Source organism: Balaenoptera acutorostrata, chromosome 4, assembly GCF_949987535.1.
Source record: "Balaenoptera acutorostrata chromosome 4, mBalAcu1.1, whole genome shotgun sequence".
Taxonomy (NCBI): Eukaryota; Metazoa; Chordata; class Mammalia; order Artiodactyla; family Balaenopteridae; genus Balaenoptera; species Balaenoptera acutorostrata.
The window spans coordinates 142,909,720-142,928,306 of record NC_080067.1 but is presented as its reverse complement, the minus strand read 5'-3'; the positions used below and the strand labels follow the sequence as shown (position 1 = coordinate 142,928,306).

The following is an 18,587-nucleotide window of genomic DNA, read 5'->3' as shown; positions in this document are numbered from 1 at the left end:
CTGCAAGGAGATGACATAGGAAATCGCCAGCTTGCTGACACGTGGCCCCTCCTCACCAATCTACAAAAGCTTTATCTTAAAGAGGCGGTTCTCAAAAGGGGCTGGTTTTGTACACGCTGCCCAGGGAAAGAGGCTATTCAATTTTCGCTATGGAAACACCACCCTCACAGAAATGACCGAGGACCCTGAATGGCTGAAAGCGAAGAGTGGTCACTGAGTGGCTGCCCTCCCCTCCGGACGAGAGGGCTCGGACCGCTCCCGTCTACCCCACGGCCTCAGGAAAGACCAGCGACTCCCCTCGAAGAGCACAAACGGCTTACCAGACAGGTATAAAATGGGAAGAAGAACAGGACAATCTCCAGATTATTTCTTTGCACCAGCACGTTTGAGTCCAACAGGGATGCACATAAGGACTTTACCTATAAAAGACAAAAAGCCACGAACATTTCATGCCCAAGACATTGGACATCATTTGCAGGCTACTCTTTATAGTCATAAAAATGAAAATAACTTTTCCTGGCAATCTTGAAACCACCGTGTTATATCGTGTGGAACAGAATAATAAGATATAAATATGGGAAACTTGGTTCTAGCTCCAGACGCTAGGGGGCTGTGTGACATCGGGAAGACCTTCAGCCGCAGCCCTCACTGTTCCATCTCAGAGACGGAGGGGTTTGGACCAGATCATCAGATTCTAAGACCTCAAATTCTATAATCCCAGAAACGAATACATTTAGGTGCCAATAGGAACTTTCAGCTACACTAAAACTCCAAAGAGTGTCAGTCAAATGGATTCCAAACCAATTAAGTAGACATTTTGAGTGTCTTTTCTGAGTATAGATAGATGTAATACAGCTGCATAATAGATAAGAGCCATAAGACAAGTGGTAACAAAAAGCTATGAGAACTGGGAAGAGGAGAGGGAGAGATCTTTCAACTGGGGAGAACAGTGAAGCTTTGGGGGTAAGCTGAGTTTTTCGTAATACAGGCAGGAGACACGCTGAGACGGGGGAGAAGAGGCACAGGCAGTGAGTGCAGGACGACGGGCTGGCTGGAGCAAAGACAGCATCACAGACGTGCCAGGCCAGGCCAGGCAGCCAGCTCCGGGAGTGTAACGGGCCTGAAGTGGAGAGTGAGGCCTCTGGTGAGCTGGCAGCAGACTGTTAGAATACTCCTGAGGATGGACTTTATCTGCAGCAAACAGGTATTTTTCAAGCACAGTACAGATCTGAGCAAAGCTATGTTTTAGCAAAGTGAATCTCTTAGCAACCAAAAAAGGACTGGATGGAGAGAGGAAGGGATGGGGAGAAACCGGTTAGAAAATTACATGATGGTCCAGGAACGAGACCCAAGAAGCTGAGGCAGGGCAGTGAAAACGGAGAAAGAAACAAAGTGGTACCAACAGGGCAGGGAAGAAGGGAACGTGACTATTGAGGGTCTCCTCTGCCCTAAGCAGAGGTCCTTTTCATCACTCTTTTCCTCAGAGAGCCCCGTGAGGAAGCTCCATTATTCCCACTTTGCAAAGAGGAATGGACTCAGAGGGGTGAGTAATCGGTGCAACTTTGTTAATGATGGATTCAGTTTTGAACATTTTAACTTCAAAGCCTGGGTCCACCACTAGGTGGCGACAGACTGCAGGCCATTAAACAAATGGTAACTTTGGGGAAAAGGGAGAAAGATCTGGGAAGTTCCCATTCTTCAAGATCATGAGAAGGCAGGTCGCTGCCAGGGAAGAAGGGCCTGGGCACGGACAATCTAGGTGTGAGAGCAGCCAGAGGAGAGGAGGGCGGCGGGGATGACGGCAGGAGCTGGAGCGAGCCTACTGGGCGGGCAGTGGGCGGTGTGACGGGGCAGGGGAAGAAAACGAGGCTGTGGCTCAACAGCAGACCCCAGCCAGGCTCCGCGGAGCGCCGTCGACGGCCACCCGTAACGTGGAAGCTGCGGGGCCTCCCGGAGGGCCCTCCTCGCGTGAATACACAAACGTGACGCAGGTGTTAGGCAGGTGTTAGAAGCCAAGCCGCCATCGCGGCTTTCACAGTGATGCTGCCTCCTCGCCTGCCCAACCTCAGAGCGCCTCTGCTTCCCGCTGCCCCGCCCCCTCCCCTCCCCCTCCTCCCCTCCCTCCCCCGCTCCCCACCCCGTGGCCCCGGTGCCGGAGAGCCACCCCGCCGGGAGCCCGGCACCCACCGTGAGCTGGTAGTCGGTCCCCAGCATGTACTTCTGCTCTCTGCCGGGCGAGCCCCGGCTGATGTGGCCCACCACAAAGAGCGAGGCGGGCAGGCGGATGGACGGGCTCGCCAGGACGCTCCCCCAGAGGGCGGCGTAGAAGACCTCCCTGCCGACCACCAGGGACAGCTTCAGGAGCAGCGCGTCCGTCCTGTGGGCGGGAGAGCATAGAATTAGGGCGCATGCCGCGGGCTCTCACGGGCGCTGCTCACTCTCCCTGGCCAGAAAGCACCATCTTCCTCATTTTGAGATGCTGCCATCTCTCACCCTTCTGTGTTTGTCCACCTGCTGGCTGTCACTGAAACTGAATTTGCTAAAACAAACATGTCACCGAGGGGTGTGGCTTCTTGGCCAAGAGGCGGCATCCGACCCGTTGTGTCACACTGTGGCAGAGATCCGTCTCCGCCTCCGGCCTTGCTGTGGACACCATGGTGCTTACAGGTTCCACTGCCCCAAAGTGGATGAGCAGATCAGCCACTCTGTATAAAAGTAGGAGGAGTCATTTAAAGAAAAAAAAAGGCTAATGTGACTGATTGAAGACCTAAGTAATGATAAAGACACCCCCAACCTGAGCACAGCCAAAAATGTGCCCAGTGACACCGGATTTTAGAAACACTGGGGACAACATTCCCCTGGGCCTCCTGCCGCACGGCACATTCCAGAAGGTCTGGAGCCGAGTTCCCATCACTCTGCCCACAGCACCTCCATACACCGGCTCCCACTCCAGGAAGCCCTCCTGCGGACGGCCAGCATTCATTCATCTCTTTATCTTTATCCAGGTCTCCCGTGACACGACGTCAGCGACTTCACGGCCATCCTCTAAGAGAAGCAGCAGCATCAGTGGGTGCGGGCTTGTTTTTCCACTGACACTGACCGAGGCCTGGCCCGTCTCCGCTCGGGGTGCACGTGCAGCTGACGGGGCACCTTCCCGCCGACTGCGAACACAAAGCTTGCGGGCCGGGTGATAGCATCTATCAATACAACAGCGGAGGCAAACTCCCACAAAGGGATTTCACTCGCACAGAAGTGAAACCTCTGTGCGTTTCAGCTCTCAGCTATGGTAGGGAAAAGGGATGCAAATGTTGTGAAAATACCTGAGAGTCTTTGAGCAAAAACTCAGCACAGGAGAACACAGCTGACGCTGAGGCCACACAGCCACCGTCACCACCAGGTCTGCTCTGCTGGCTGACGCCCCCCAGTGCCCAGATGAGCGTCTGACACACAGCTGGCACTTGAAAAAACTGTCAGATGAATGCCACTCTTTCCCTTTTACTATAAGCCAAACTGTCTTCAGCTTACTTTTTAATAACCACTTCTGTGTATATTAAAACATTTCATACAAAAAATGCCTACTACCTTTTGATACTAAAAATAAATTTTGTTCTCCTTAAACCTAGTCTCCTTAAGCCTTCTTTTTGACTCATAAAATATTTGTAGCAAAAGATGCAGAGAAAAAAAAATGAAGAAGCACAAGTAACACCCAAGCGTTTAGGAGAAGGACGCAGAATGGTTTTAGTGGCTAAAGGTACTGATGGGTCTCCTATCAAGGCTGAGCAAACAAATAGAGCTTATCTTTGCCCAGCTCTGAAAACAACCAAACAAAGGCCCTAATTTGGGGCAGAAGCACCATGCAGCAGCTGCGGTTACAGTAAGTCGGGCAGATGGGTCACCGTGTCCTCTGGACAGACAGCGTGGTCCTGAGCTGGGAAGAGATTCCCACAGCAACAGATTAATTTAGGAAGGCCCCGGAGTGCTCCTCTCTCCAGGATCCCAGAAGACCACCGCTTAGCTAAAACCCAACGCAGACACTACAGTGCACACACTGCTGTCACATCCCCTTTGCTTAGGACAGCATATCCCCAAAGTACGTTCCACGGAACCCTGGCCACTTGGGCTGTTCCACAGTAGAGAGGTTCCACTGTCTGAGAGCCTGGGGAATGCCACTTATGCTATCCTTTCTTCAATATTTACAGAACACTGGCTAGTTTTCTTTATTAAAGAAACACAGCTTTATATATAAATATAAAAATTCCCAGTTTATTCTAAAAATTAATGGATATTAAAAATTGAAATGATGCTACAGGTCCGAAAATGGCAATTATGACAGGACTCTGCTATGGAGAGCAAAGTAAAGAACAAGCTAACTGGGGTTAAAAATTAAGTAACTTTCTACTAAATAAGAATTACTGGGCTTCCCTGGTGGCGCAGTGGTTGAGAATCTGCCTGCCAATGCAGGGGACACGGGTTTGAGCCCTGGTCTGGGAAGATCCCATGTGCCGCGGAGCAACTAGGCCCGTGAGCCACAACTACTGAGCCTGCGCGTCTGGAGCTTGTGCTCCTCAACAAGAGAGGCCGCGATAGTGAGAGGCCCGCGCACCGCGATGAAGAGTGGCCCCCGCTCGCCGCAACTAGAGAAAGCCCTCGCACAGAAACGAAGACCCAACACAGCCAAAAATAAATTAATTAATTAAAAAAAAAAAAAAAAAGAATTACTCATAGCACCTCAGTTGTGAAGTTCCAAAATAAGTGTGAACAGTTTAGTGTCCAGAATGGTAATCTTTTCTATTTAAAACCAACAATCAACAAAACAAAACACACACACCAACCCCCAATGCCTGCTCCTCCCGTCCTCCCTCAGCCACCCTGGCTGCTGCTTTCGTGCCCCCTGCAAACGCGAGCTCACGCTGACGGCACTGACACGCTCTCCTCTCCTCAGCTGACGGCAGGTGAGGGACACAGGCCGTGCGCCGTGAGCCCCAGGCACTGCACGACTCTGGCCTTGCGGTCGCTTGCCGAATGGACCCTCGTGGAAAGCCGAGCTGTCACAAGACCGAACAGCGTGGGTGTGACCGTCTGAACAAGCAGGGCAGTGACAACAGCGCCCCGCACCACCATAGTCGGATATACGTCAAAGAAGGGGGGGAAAGCTCTAGACCCAGCAGAGCTCGTCATCATGGTGCCTGGAATCAGCCAAAAGAAAGGTCAATAAATCTTTTTCAACTACTATCTAAATCGGGGTTTCTCAACCTCCACCCTGTGGCCCCCTGGGGCTGGACGCTCCCGTGCTGTGGAGGCAAGCGTGGGCACTGCGGGACGTTCAGCTGCACCCCCGGCCTCAACCAGCTAGATGCCAGAAGCACCCTCCCCGCCCCAGGTGTAACAACCAGAAGTGTCCCCAGATATTGCCAAGTGTCCCCTGGGGGACAGAAACCACCCCGGGCTGAGAGCCACTGACTTAAAGGGGCATCTCTGGGGAGCCGGGTTTTGCCTGCTTTCCTCTCCTCCGCCTCCTCAGAACAGGAGTGGAATATTCTCCCGCCCCCAATACCACTAATCCTGTTTTCTCCATACAGCAAAACACAGCACACTATGTGGCTACTTCTTGGGCACTTTAGAAAAGGAATTCTGGCCAGGAGTGATCTGCAGACATCAAAGGGTTATTAGAAAGCCAGGGTGAATAACGAGTCCTAACACTGGCCAAAATTTCCATTCCCTTATGGTTCACTGACAAGAACAGACCAGGAACTGTCCCCGCCTCCACAAGACCCCTGAGTCACCCATCCTCACCAGCCCCAAACTCACTCACTCACCGCTTTGCCTTTTCCACCGCCTTGGACATCACGACCCCCCGCCCCCAGAACCCCCCTTCCAGTCTCTGCAGAGTATTTGCTGGGGTCAGGGGTGTCTGACTCGATTCCTATGCACGTTGGGGAAGAATCGCTGCTGAACTCTCTCAAACTGACACGGACACGTGCGGTCACCCCTCTGCTGTGCTCTGAGACCACACAACCCCAGACCATCCTCCACCTCGGAAGGCCAGTCACTCCCACCTCTGAGGGCTGCAGACGCCGGGCTTGGCTCTGTCACACCTGCCTCTGCTCAGCGGTTCACGCAGCTTCACTCAGCTCTTGGTTTCAACGTCAAGAAATCACAATGTTGGGAGAAAACACCCGTGTTAAGCAACTTTAGCGACTGTTCACATGAACATTTGTTTATCAACTAGGAGAACACATGACAACACCCCAACTACCGACATGCTCCTGGTGTGATTCACTCTTACAGATTAAAAAAACTGCAATACACTTTGGGAGCTGATGTGTTCATCTTCAGATGATGGGGAAAAAGCATTTATATACACACATCTGTTAGGAAAACGTGAATGGATCAGAACTCTAGAGAGAGCCTGGTACTAGGAGTCAAGAAACAGAGTCTGGTAAAGGTCCTCTTGTTGACCCCATAAGACCTTGACTGTTCCCTTACGCACACACCTACCCAGCCTCTCAGGGCACGGTGCTAGGTTTAAAACAGCAACGAGACAGACCCTGCCTCCTAGGGAAGTGGATCCTAGTGACTCAGTGCACCGCTGAGGTGGATTCCCCACTGGGAAGTGGATGGCCACCACCCGTTCTGTGTGAAAGCTCCAAACGGCCAAATGCGCATCCAATCCCAGCACGGAGGCTTGTGACTTTAATGCACCCTTGGTCACCAGCGACTGTCCCACAAACCATTCCGATTATTTGGTTTCCTTGAGGGGAGCACTCTGAGCGGACTTCGGATTGACTGTGAGATTCCACTCCACACCCCGTGCAAGCTCCAGTCACTGCTGACACAAAATAGGCCAAGGGGGCGCAGCTGGGGCCTCTGGCATGGGGAAAGTTCGAGCAGTTTCTTGTGTAATCAAATGGAAACTTTTGCAAGCACACAGGTTTCTAAACCTCCCAGTCAGGCTGCACGCGGGCTCTGAAAATGGGTCCTATGAACAGAAGTTAATCACTGCGGCATCACTCAGAATAGTTAATACGCTGGAAATGAGCTCTTACATTATGATTCTCCAGAGAAACAGGACACTCTGTATACTCAATCTGAATGGATACAGCCTCTCTCCTCTCTCCTGTTCCTAAGCAATGACCAAAACAAACAAACACCACTGCATGAACTTATGTGCGTATGAGTTTGACAAATTTCTCCAAGGTGCTTCTGAAACTTGTCAAAAGCTATGCTGCTTAGCCTCGCCCCTTTTTGAGCTTATCCATCAATGAAACGTGGCCTTGCTTTTTCAATTGGAAGCAGCTTCGTATAACAGGAGGGAGGAGGACTTCAGAATGTGACATATGGGGAGTAGAATCCCATCTCTGCTGCCCACTGACTGCGACTCCAGGAAGCTTTACCTTCTGACCCTCACCTGGAAGTGAGGTAATTCCCAGGCGCACACAGTATTTCGTCAGGCAGAGACCACCACAGAAATGTAAACATCAACCCGCCCTGCTTCATGGGTCTCTGCACTTCTGTCCCCGCTTCTTTATTTTTAATTTTTATTTATTTATTTTTTGGCTGCGTTGGGTCTTCTTTGCTGCGCGCAGGCTTTCTCTAGTTGCGGTGAGCGGGGGCTACTCTTCATTGTGGTGCACGGGCTTCTCATTGCGGTGGCTTCTCTTGCTGCGAAGCATGGCTCTAGGCATGCGGGCTTCAGTAGTTGTGGCACGTGGGCTCAGTAGTTGTGGCTCATGGGCTCTAGAGCACAGGCTCAGTAGTTGTGGCTCACGGGCTTACCTGCTCCGCGGCATGTCGGATCTTCCCAGAGCAGGGTTCGAACCCGTGTCCCCTGCATTGGCAGGCGGATTGTTAACCACTGCGCCACCAGGGAAGTCCCACTGTCCCTGTTTCTTATACAGCAGTGAAATAAAATACAAACCACATGGGCGGCCCCCCTGGATGGGCACAGCCGTCAGCTCTGGATGAGACCCACCTGTCGTAGATCTCCGAGCCCTCCTCCAGGCCGGGCAGCAGGCCGATGATGAAGGCCTGGAGGCTCGGCAGGAGCAGCTTCTGCAGCGGGAGAAAGTACTTCTCGTACAGGCCAAGCAGCACGGGCCTCACCGACATGGCTGCGTGTGCCAGAAGAGGGAACAACCCACAGCTTTGGGACAGAAAAAGGGAGAGGAGGGAAAATGAGACACCTGCTCAGAAGCTCCAAGTGGCTGGCCAGCCCAAGGGGGTTTTCAAAAGCAACCAGCCAGCCATCTACACTGGTGATGGAGATGCTCGCTTGTCAGGAGACGATCACAATGAACTGTTGGCCCAGAGCAGGTGATAGGCAGTATGCACGTTACACTCCGACTTAGAGAAAAGTCAGGGACAACATACTCCAGAAGGTGAGCCCTGGTTACCTCTGTGATGGCTTTATGGTGAACTGACACACCCCTCTGTATTTTTTTGTTTATCATTTTCTCATCTTGTGAACTGAAATATGGATTACTTGGGTAATAAAAAAGTAAAACGGTAGGGATGCTATCATACCTGTATAGGAACAAATCCTTGGCCAGCCATTTGGTCCCCACAATTTTAAAGATAATTTCATAGGTTTCTAGGGCTTTTAAGTGCACACCGCTGGGCAAAGCAGGATGCAGGCACTGAGCTAATCTCTTGCTGATAACGAGCCGTCTTGGCAGCAAGGAATACCTCAGGTTACTCTGGAGAGCCTGGAAAACAAGAGGAAAAGCACATAAGGAAGAAAGCAGTGACACTGACTGTGGAGAGGACATCTGCCGAGGCCAGGAAGACACCAGCAGGCCCCAGTGTGGCTGTAAGAGGTGGGACGTGACAGGACAGGAGGACAGAGGGACTGCGCGGGAGGGCTTGGGGAGGGGGGGCCACAAGCCAGCATCAGGGACGCGGGGCTGGGAAGCCCCCAGCAGTGAAGGGAAACCCTGCATCCCTTCAAAGGGACTCTGCCCCTGTCAGGCCAGTTGCTGATGGAGCTGTGTGCTTCTGTCTGGGGAAGCCTCTAGTCTACACACGAGACTAAGCAGAACACAGACTTCCTGTCCCCAGGAAAACCCTCGTCTGTGCGCCACGGAAGCCCTGGATCTCCCCATCATTATCCCAGCCTGGCTGCACAGCCAGGTGGCCCTGAGTATGTGGGACACACCTGTAGGCCATGACTCCTGCGTCCTCACCATTCAGTTCCCCAGGAGGAAGTCAGATCCCTGTTGGCATGGAATGACAGTCCCCCTGAGGTGGGCCTCCTCCGGCAGGACACAGGCCTGGCCTGCGCTAAAGCATCCCCGGGCACTGGCCGCACCTGAGAAACACGGTCGGCGGATTTCTTGCTAACACGGCATCTCCCTGTTGGGAGTAGGTCAACGCCGGTCTTCATGGCATCGAGTGACCACACGCAGAGCACTAGGTGGGTCCTCATGACTCAATCTTCTACACCAAGTGTCCGTCATTACAGTGGAACAATCCATACAACTCACACAAATATTTACTGAAAGCCGACAGGGTAAAGTCCACGCTTCTTAAAAAGCTGCTCACAGGCCTTCACAGCCAACTTTAGAGTTGGCTTCTAAAGCCTGTGCCAGAAGTGACATGATTCCATTCATCTCACTGGCCAGAGTAAGTCACGCTGCCATGCCTATGTCCAAACAGGCAGAGAAATGGGATCCTGCATAATGAGGTTATGTAGGAGATAAAGGGAAAGGAAGCAAAATAATATTTTCCATCAGAAGCATGTGGTCTAATTGAACTCTCAAATTCAATAAACCTACATCTAAAAGACCACTATACCTAGAGGTTGTCAAGAAATACCTTAAACTATTATTTGCAAGAGTCTGATAGCTTAAAACAAAGGGCAAGCCAACAAAATAATTTTTTTAATGTGCTCGTGTCAAAAAGAAAAATTGAGGAGGTGACCTGGAAACACATGCTGTAACAGCAGGTAAGAACTGAGGTGTCAAGGAAGAGAGGAAACAACTGTGGGAAATGCACAGGAAAGACTGTGTTTTATTACGGACATTTTCAAACATATAGAAAAGCAGGTAGAACAGCAAAGTACCCATCACCCAGTTTCAACAAGTATCAGCTGGCCAGTCCTGAAGACACAGCTTTTAGGAAACCATGTCTGTGACTCACTGGCTTATCGATACTGCAGCTGTGGGCTTTCTCCATGATCTCGGAGGAGGAGAACTAAGCTCTGTCCTCACCTGTTATGTTTGTCAGGCAGAGCTCTTGCTTTTTAAGTCACAGTCTCACTTTTGCTCAGCATAGTCTAAGGACTTTTGCTAACTGAGGTGCAAAAGATGGGCTGTAGCTCCTAAGGTGGTCATCTGGGATCCAAAAGTGTTTGGCTCTCTCGGGCTGTACAGCAGCAGGATCCCATTTCTCTGCCCTTTTAAATGTAGGCGTGGCACCTTACTCTGGCCAGTGAGATGAGTGGAATGATGTGTCACTTCTGGTACAAGCTTTAGAAGCCAACTCAAAGCCCAGTGGGTTTTCTTTCCTGGCCTCTAAGATCACGGAGACACAGGTTGAACTGGAGCCCCTCCCAGCTTGGGTCCCTGAGAAATTAAGAGAGCAGAAACCACCCACTGACCCACTGAGGCAGAACTCAACAACACTGTAAAAATCACTGAGCTTGGGGACTGTTTGTTACCATGGCATAACCTTCCCTATTCTGACGAATACACTTCTTCCCATATAAATGGAATTACAAGGAACCACAACCATTCATTTCAAATGAACAAGGCGGGTTGCTATTTCTTTCTCATTTAAATTTGTTACCCCATTTAATTTAATTAGAAAAAGAAACATAACCAAAAACTGAGGGCATGACCAGGACATGTGGAATGGACTGTTCATTGTATGCTGCCCATGTTAATCCAAGCAACACAGCATATCTGAGTCGGGGAGTCAGTGCCTCTTGAGGGAAAGGTACACTGAAGATGAAGGAAGCCTCTGATTTGAAAACGCAGAGAAGAACAAAGGATATAACCAGATAATACTTAGAAAAATGAGAAGATGCTCATCCTTCCTGATTTAAAAGATGCAAATTAAAACTACTATGAGGGACTTCCCTGGTGGCACAGTGGTTAAGAATCCACCTGCCAATGCAGGGGACACGGGTTCGAGCCCTGGTCCGGGAAGATCCCACATGCCACGGAGCAACTAAGCCCGTGCGCCACAACTACTGAGCCCACGAGCCACAACTACTGAAGCGCACACGCCCAGAGCCCGTGCTCCACAACAAGAGAAGCCACCACAGTGAGAAGCCCGTGCACCGCAATGAACAGTAGCCCCCGCTCGCCACAACTAGAGAAAGCCTGCACACAGCAACGAAGACCCAATGCAGCCAAAAATAAATAAAATTAAAATTTTAAAACAAAACAAAAAAACTACTATGAAATGCCATACTTTTCACCCATCAGATTGGTAAGTTAGATCAAAGCACACAGGTTCAGGAGTAGAGCAGAGACACCCAGAGATCATGAACTGGTTTCATCCAACCTACAGTCAGGATTTGGCCGGACAGGATTTGCAAGGCTGCTCCTTGGAGCAGCTATGACAGTGATTCCCCTCTGTACCATTCTCATCACGAATAGTGGGGCTAAAATAGTGCCTGGGTCATAGTGATTCTGTTAACACACTTCCCACAGAGCCTGGCACTTAATATGTGCTTCAACACGAAGGTTAAACAAACAAACAAGACTGAGGCTATTATAATGCCTGGTTTAAGCTTGTGACCTTGGGGGTCAGAGCCTGGAATTCCAGTTCCATCATCTGTTGGGTAAATCCCTTAACCTTTCTGGGCTGCGGTTTCACAGGGATAATGGTGCCTAACAAAGTTTCAAGCATCATGAGATACCACCCTTAAGGAAATTAGCTCAGGGCCTGCCACAAAGCAAGCAATCAACAAGCATCTCCTCTTATTATAATGACAAGCTGACTGTTAAGCACCAGATTTAAAGGTGGAGACAAAATGCACTGCATTTTAAAAGAACTGACAGAAATCCAATCATTCACAAATAATATCCTTTACTGTCACAAAAGCAAACAAGGGCACTAGTTAGATGTGTTAACAAGGAAGTTTGAGGAATACATTGTATTAGAAAAGAAAAACTCAAACTGTTGTATATTTGGAGATGAAATCAACTGCGGACCCAACAGGTGATGAGAATTCCAAGAGACACTGAAGCCAAGGAGAAAATCTGCATATAATAAGAGGTGGAGTTGGAGAACTGAAGTTTCTTTTTAAGGCAACAAAGGAAAAGGTAAATAGTCATTAATATTTAAGATTAAAAAGGAAAGAAAATATTATTTCTTAAAGGATATTTAATGAAAAAACTCTAAAGAAACGTTTTGCAAGTGGTAAAACCGGAGGGACGTCCCTGGTGGTCCAGTGGTTAAAACTTTGCCTTCCAGTGCAAGGGGTGTGGGTTCGATCCCTGGTTGGGGAGCTAAGATCCCACATGCCTCGTGGCCAAAAAACCAAAAAAAAGAAAAAAAAAACCACACCACCAAAACACAGACCAGAAGGAATGCTGTAACAAATTCAATACTTTACAAATGGTCCACATCAAAAAAATCTTAAAAAAAAAAAAAATGTGGTAAGACTGGAGATCAGAATTGCCGGGTGAAAAGGTTTTCCATGTTGTAGATTGGAAGCACTTTTGGAAACAAAGGCTTCCCCTAGACAGGGAGCCTCCTCCCGCAGTGTGACTTAATTTACACAGGAAGTGGGTGTGGGTCCCACTCAAAGACACCTTCTACCTGAGTAGTACTAAGTAGCATCTCAAATTCTACCTACGCGAGACTTTTCCTCTGTCTCACTGAGGACTAACGCACGGCCGTGGGGGAAACAGCTCCATGTTTTTAGGGCAAACTTAAAAGAGGATGAGATCGTTAGATGTAATGATTCACTCCCCACCTGGCTGCCACATAGTCAAAGCTCCGTGTGCTGGTTCAGCCCGGCGGCTTTCTTCAGGCAGACACCCTCGATTCAGAAGCTCCTCTACCTGTGGGCTGTCAACGCCAGCGCCCAAGCCATCAGGCCTGGGCACGAGTGAAGTGCCTGGCCAGCGCGGCCAGCCCACTTTAGGCTCCCAAAGACACTTCTCAGTAGGAACCTGGAGGGCTTCTGCTGCGTCCTCTCTGGGAGGTGGGATCAAGCCTGATGCCCTCAGCTGCCACTGCTTTTGAAAAAGACGACATTCTACTCAGAGCGGCCCTGTCCTAGGACGTTTCAAAACCGAGCGCTGTGCACTGCTGGTGGGACTGTCAAACGGTGCAACCGAAGTGCTCCTCAAAATGTTAAACATTTGCTTTGTTTACCAAATTACCATTTGATCCAGCAATCCCACTTCTGGGCTCACACCCAAAAGAACGGAAAGCAGGGGCTCAAACAGATATTTGCACACCCATGTTCACTGAAGCATTATTCACAATAGGCAAATAGTGGAAACCACCCAAGTGCCCATCATGGATGAATGGATAAACAAAATGTGGTCTATATGCACAAAGGAATATTATTCAGCCTTAAAAAGGAAGGAAATTCTGACACGTGCTACAACCTGGATGAACCTTGAAAGCACTGTGCTAAGTGAAATAAGCCAGACACAAAAAGACAGATGCTGTATGATTCCACTTACATGAGGTCCCTAGAGTAGTCAACCCATAGAGACAGAAAGCAGGGTGACCAGGGGCTGGGGGAGGGGGAAATGGGGAGTGAGTTTCCAGCTCGGGAAGATGCAAAAGTTCTGGAGATGAATGGTGGTGATGGCTGCACAACAATGAAACACGCTGCATGCCACTGAACCGTACACTCAAAAATAGTTAAAATAGTTGAATATATGTTGTGTATATCTTACCACCAAAAAAGAAGAAAAAAATGAATGCTGTGTTCCCCCAACTGCTCTTGCCGGACTGGCCTTGAGCTGCAAGGAACATGAACTCCCGAGTGACGTCCACACCTTGGACTAAACTGAAAACTCTTTCCCGACCAGAGAACAAAGGGCCTCCTTTTAACAATCCTGAAGGGACACAGGGACTTGGTCCAGCATGTCCTGAGTGAGAGTTTTTAACCCTTAATTGGCAAAATAGCCCCCTTGAACTGAGTCGCACCCTTTAGGGGTTGAAAATGCCTGATTCCCTCCTCATGCCCCTCCCAGCTGTTCAAGAGCTGCCAAGACTGGACCTGGTTCAGGTCAGGGAAGGCCACCCTGACTCTGCCTTCCTCTCTCCAGCCTCCATCTGGGCATTTTGCTTTGGCAAGAGCCTTCTCCAGCGAGAAAAGCTCAGGGAATATTTCCAGGGAAGCTTCATGGTTTGGGTTGTGTTTTTCAGGAAAACAGAAACCCAAAGTGACTGGCCAGTAAACTTAATATTATATATATATACGTATATATACACATATATATGTATATATATATATATACACACGTATATATATATATTTTTTGTGGTTGTTTTAACTCTGAATGAAAAGGATGTATACTTAAAAAAAGAGAAAAAGGTTCTTCTACAACTGTAGAATAAATATCTCAGGGAAACAGATGAATTGGGAAGGAAAACATAGCCATGTTTTCAAAATTACTTTTTTACGTGCTAACCAGAAAGGAAAAATATGATTAGACAGGAAATTAAACTTCCTTATTTATTTCACCCAGGCACTATACTATTTTAAAAGTATTCCTTAAGATATAATTAAGATATAATTACAATATTTTAAACCTCATTGTATTCATAGGCTTAGCAGACTGACCTTAGAACAAAGTAATAAAATACAAAATGTAAGTTTGAAAAAAAAAAAAGTTTGAACCACATCTGAGCTCCACTAATAGAGACCAGGAAGTGTCTCACTTCACTCCACCCAAGGCAATGTCTACGTTTCACTTTGTTTTACTCTGACATTATACAGTCTCACAGTCTGATATTCTCCAGGACTCTTGGCATGATTTAGAACGGTTCTATGTAAAAAACATGATTAAAAATTCCAAAAGGGTAGCCCGAGGACTCAAAAAGTAACTTAATACACTTAAAAATGGTTAAGATGATAAATTTTATGTTATATGTATTTTATCACAATTTTAAAAACTTTAGGGTAATTTAACAATATGGGTGAGGGGAGTTAAATTATATTTAAAAATGCTCTAGCCTTTAAAATGAATTTTTAAATGTTTCCTTTAAAAGTTCCCAGAAGAGAACATATACACACTACTATATATAAAATAGATAACTAATAAAGACCTACTTATAGCACAGGGAACTCTACTCAGTACTCTGTCATGACCTATATGGGAATAGAATATAAAACAAGAGTGGATATATGTATATGTATAACTGATTCACTTTGCTGTACAGCAGAAACGAACACAACATTGTAAATCAACTATAATCCAATAAAAATTAAATAAATAAATAGATAGATAGATAGATAAAAGTTCCCAGAAGAGATAGCCCAGACCTGCTCTCCCAGTGATAGCACTGACCTCAGAATGCCTGATGCTTGTCTATAAAGGATGTAAGGGAGCCAATTTGAAAGCATGGCTCTCATCAAGCAAATGGTAAAGTACTGGCATGTCTTCCTTCTGGAAGTCAGTCATCTTTATAAGGATGTTCATTTCATGCCACAAAAACGAAGCTGAACAGTGAGTAAGACTGGCCAGTTGGCACAAGCTTGAACACTCATTTAATACTTGCCAGAGGACCGCAACAGCAATTCCGCCCTTCAGACAGAATAAAAACAGAACAGACACTGAGCAATAACAAACTGGCCAGGACTTCCCATATTTAAGTAGGCCGCGCCGGGGAACATCAGGCCGGCCCTGAAATGGCAGTGACCGAGCCACCGCAGCAGCTTGGGAGGGCGAGGGAGGGAAGGAGACAGGTGGGGAGACTGGCACCTCATCAGGGCCCCTGAGAGCCGATTCAGGGAGCTGGGATCCACAGGTAGCCAGCGAGGCCAGCTTTGGTTTAACTGGGGGAATGACACCAGTACAACTCCCTTGTAAAGGAAGAGCTTCCTTCTCAAAAAGGTCACCGACTGGAGAATCACTGCACTGCTTTCTTCTGTTCGATGCTTACGGCAAACCTGCGGGGCCGTGCACCCAATTAGTCAACCCTCATCCACGCCCCACACTCCCAGCTTGCACTGAAGCTGCCAGGGCACTGGGGCCTCTGGCTCACTCAACCGCCTGCATCAGAGACCCATTAGAACACATTTCTTTTCTTTTCATTTTCTAAAAATTATTTCCTTTGCATCAGTTTTACCTTAGTGTTGTAGCTTATATTACCTTGCACTTTCTGAACAAACACCATGCTGCTTGTGTAGGAGGACGACTAAAGGCTGAGCATCTACACGCCCGGAGACCTTACAAAACGTGGCTGAGGGGTGAGGGCAGCAACCCCCAGGCCAGGCCTCGGCCGAGGGGCACAGGGGGGCAGTAACTAACCATCTGGGAAGAACCACCCGATCGAGCCCTGGGCCTGGGCCTCGGCCTCGGCTTGGCAGGTTCAGAAACTCATTTTTATCAGTTTACCTGGAGGGCTCTGCTGCAGAGGGAGTGCTTTGCTGGCCTAGCTCCTGAGAAAGATCAGGAAGGCAACGGCAGGGGCAACAGGATGCAGAGCACAGGCTCGGGACGGGCGGACCTGGGTCAGAGTCGGGCTCGGGCCCGCACCAGCCGTCCAGCCTGTCACAAGCTGCTGCCCACGCCGACGCCCCAGCTTCTCACGAAGAAAATTCGCCACTGCCTGCTCGCAGGCTGGTCCTGAAGGTCAGACTCCAAAGGGAGCAGAGGCGTCCAGGGTGTTCACTCCACTTCCACCCCCCCGCCAGGGCATCAGGATCACACACATGTACCCACGTGTACACGCAATGCGCGTGCACGTGGGACACAGCACCGGGGGCCGTCCCAGGCTCCTGGCTAACACGACTCAGGAATCTAACACTAGGTCAGAAAACCACGTCTTGAAACATCACAACAAACGCTTCGCTACCTCACAGAAGGCAGGCTACAACACACGTGCTCAAATATGGCTCTTCTCCCCCTTCTGAATTTATTACATTTAGATTGTAAAAGTCACTCGCTCTCACCACTGACACCTACTTTCCCTGTCTCCCACGTGGGAACTTCAGGGGCTACTGTGATGCTTCCCAGCGCTTTCTGTGCTTCCAGACCTTATTCTTTGCCGAGTGCAGTGCCGGTCCTCGGCCCTCCCTCACGTCCACGCGCCACCCCCAGCCCCATGGGCTTTGCAGGCGCGCTGGCTGGGCGGAAACACTGTACGCACAAGAGTCTGAGCTTCACTCGGTGTCTTTATCAGTAAAAGGAGTCACGAGGCACTGATTTTGGAGGATTCTAGGTTTGAAAAATAATGGGTGGGAAGCAGATAACAGGGGCTCACTAAAGGGAATCACTATTTGGCAGGGGGCTAATGATGGAAAATGACAGGTGAAGGTCAAGGCAACTGAGTTCCACAGTAAACCACAGGGAAGGAAAATGAACACGTGGGGCAAACATGCCCTTCAGGGTACAGTCTAAACCCTGAAATACACACGATGCAGCGAATACTGAAATAATTAAGGATTTATAACCACAATCTATACAATAGATACATTAATAAAAGTAAGCATACCATTCAGATACTAGATGACAAAATGTCTGGAAATATGTTATTTTTCTGCTTTTTGAACTTATTTTAATCCACATACAAATGACATATTTAACAAACAAACCAAAAGCCTAAAAACCAACTTGTTAAGAGCCAGAAGGGAAGAAAGAACATTTTGGGTAGAGAGTCTCATTAAAATTCCAAACAGGCTTCAGTCCCAAAAGTTTTACTGGTAGAACTCGATATTCTTTCAAATTCATACCCGGGAGAACAGAACTGGCATGCTCAAATGAGACTACATGTTGGGACTAAAAGTCCCAGCGGCACCTCCCGATCCTCACTGCCAGAGCAGAAGGGCTTCCGAATGGCTGTTCAGGGCCTGGGATGCGTCCTCCCCGGGTGCTTGGGTTCCGCCAGCCCACAAGGGCCTCGGGAACCAGAAGGCACCAGGACTGGAGGTAGAGCCCATGCGGCCCCAGCGGCAAGGAACGTAATTCAGTCTCAGGTTGGGAGGCGAAGAACACACCTCTCCCATGAAGCGCCGCCCGTTCAGATCTGGCCTGAATCCCACCCGTGGTCCCGTTCCTCGGTGCTTTCCCTCGGCTGCCCCGTCCCTGAGATGAGCTCTGTGCACAGAAGCAGGCGACAGTGAAAGAACCAGCTCTGGGTCGGGGGACCACCAACAACACGCCCAGGAATGGTGACCAAGGCCTGAGAGCCTGGCTTACTCTCTCCAGATCAACTCAAGCCCAACGCTGCCTCTCCTCTCCAAACCCCAGCAGCTGTAAAACTGCCCGGGACACTCAGAACTGAGAGGCAGACATGTGGCTGGCATAAAGCAGGTGCTGGAAGAACATGATCTCCTCAGAAATATGAGGAGGTTCTGTACTTAGGAGGAAACCTGTGCAGATGGGGGAGACAGGAAATCATCGGCAGTTGCTCCAGAAAAGCATGATTCCAGCAAGAACCACAGG

At 49.0% G+C, this 18,587-nt stretch overlaps 1 protein-coding gene across 5 annotated transcripts in view; it reads right to left on the bottom strand.

Annotated features, from left to right (window-relative positions):
- DOP1B (DOP1 leucine zipper like protein B) overlaps positions 1-18,587 on the bottom strand; it is a 103,805-nt gene that overhangs the window by 67,016 nt on the left and 18,202 nt on the right. For 4 of the 5 annotated variants that reach the window (XR_009008237.1, XM_057545937.1, XM_057545938.1 and 1 more), the window contains exons 2-5: positions 8,524-8,705; positions 7,973-8,143; positions 2,188-2,377; positions 321-419 (exon numbers count right to left, since the gene is read on the bottom strand). Coding sequence is in view for 4 of the 5 variants with exons in the window: in XM_057545937.1 (XP_057401920.1) it covers positions 321-419; positions 2,188-2,377; positions 7,973-8,143; positions 8,524-8,705 (642 nt within the window). In the remaining variant the exon portion in view is untranslated. Of the gene's footprint in view, positions 1-320; positions 420-2,187; positions 2,378-2,493; positions 2,554-7,972; positions 8,144-8,523; positions 8,706-18,587 lie in introns of those variants that run through there. The other variant, XM_057545940.1, reaches the window with a different exon arrangement.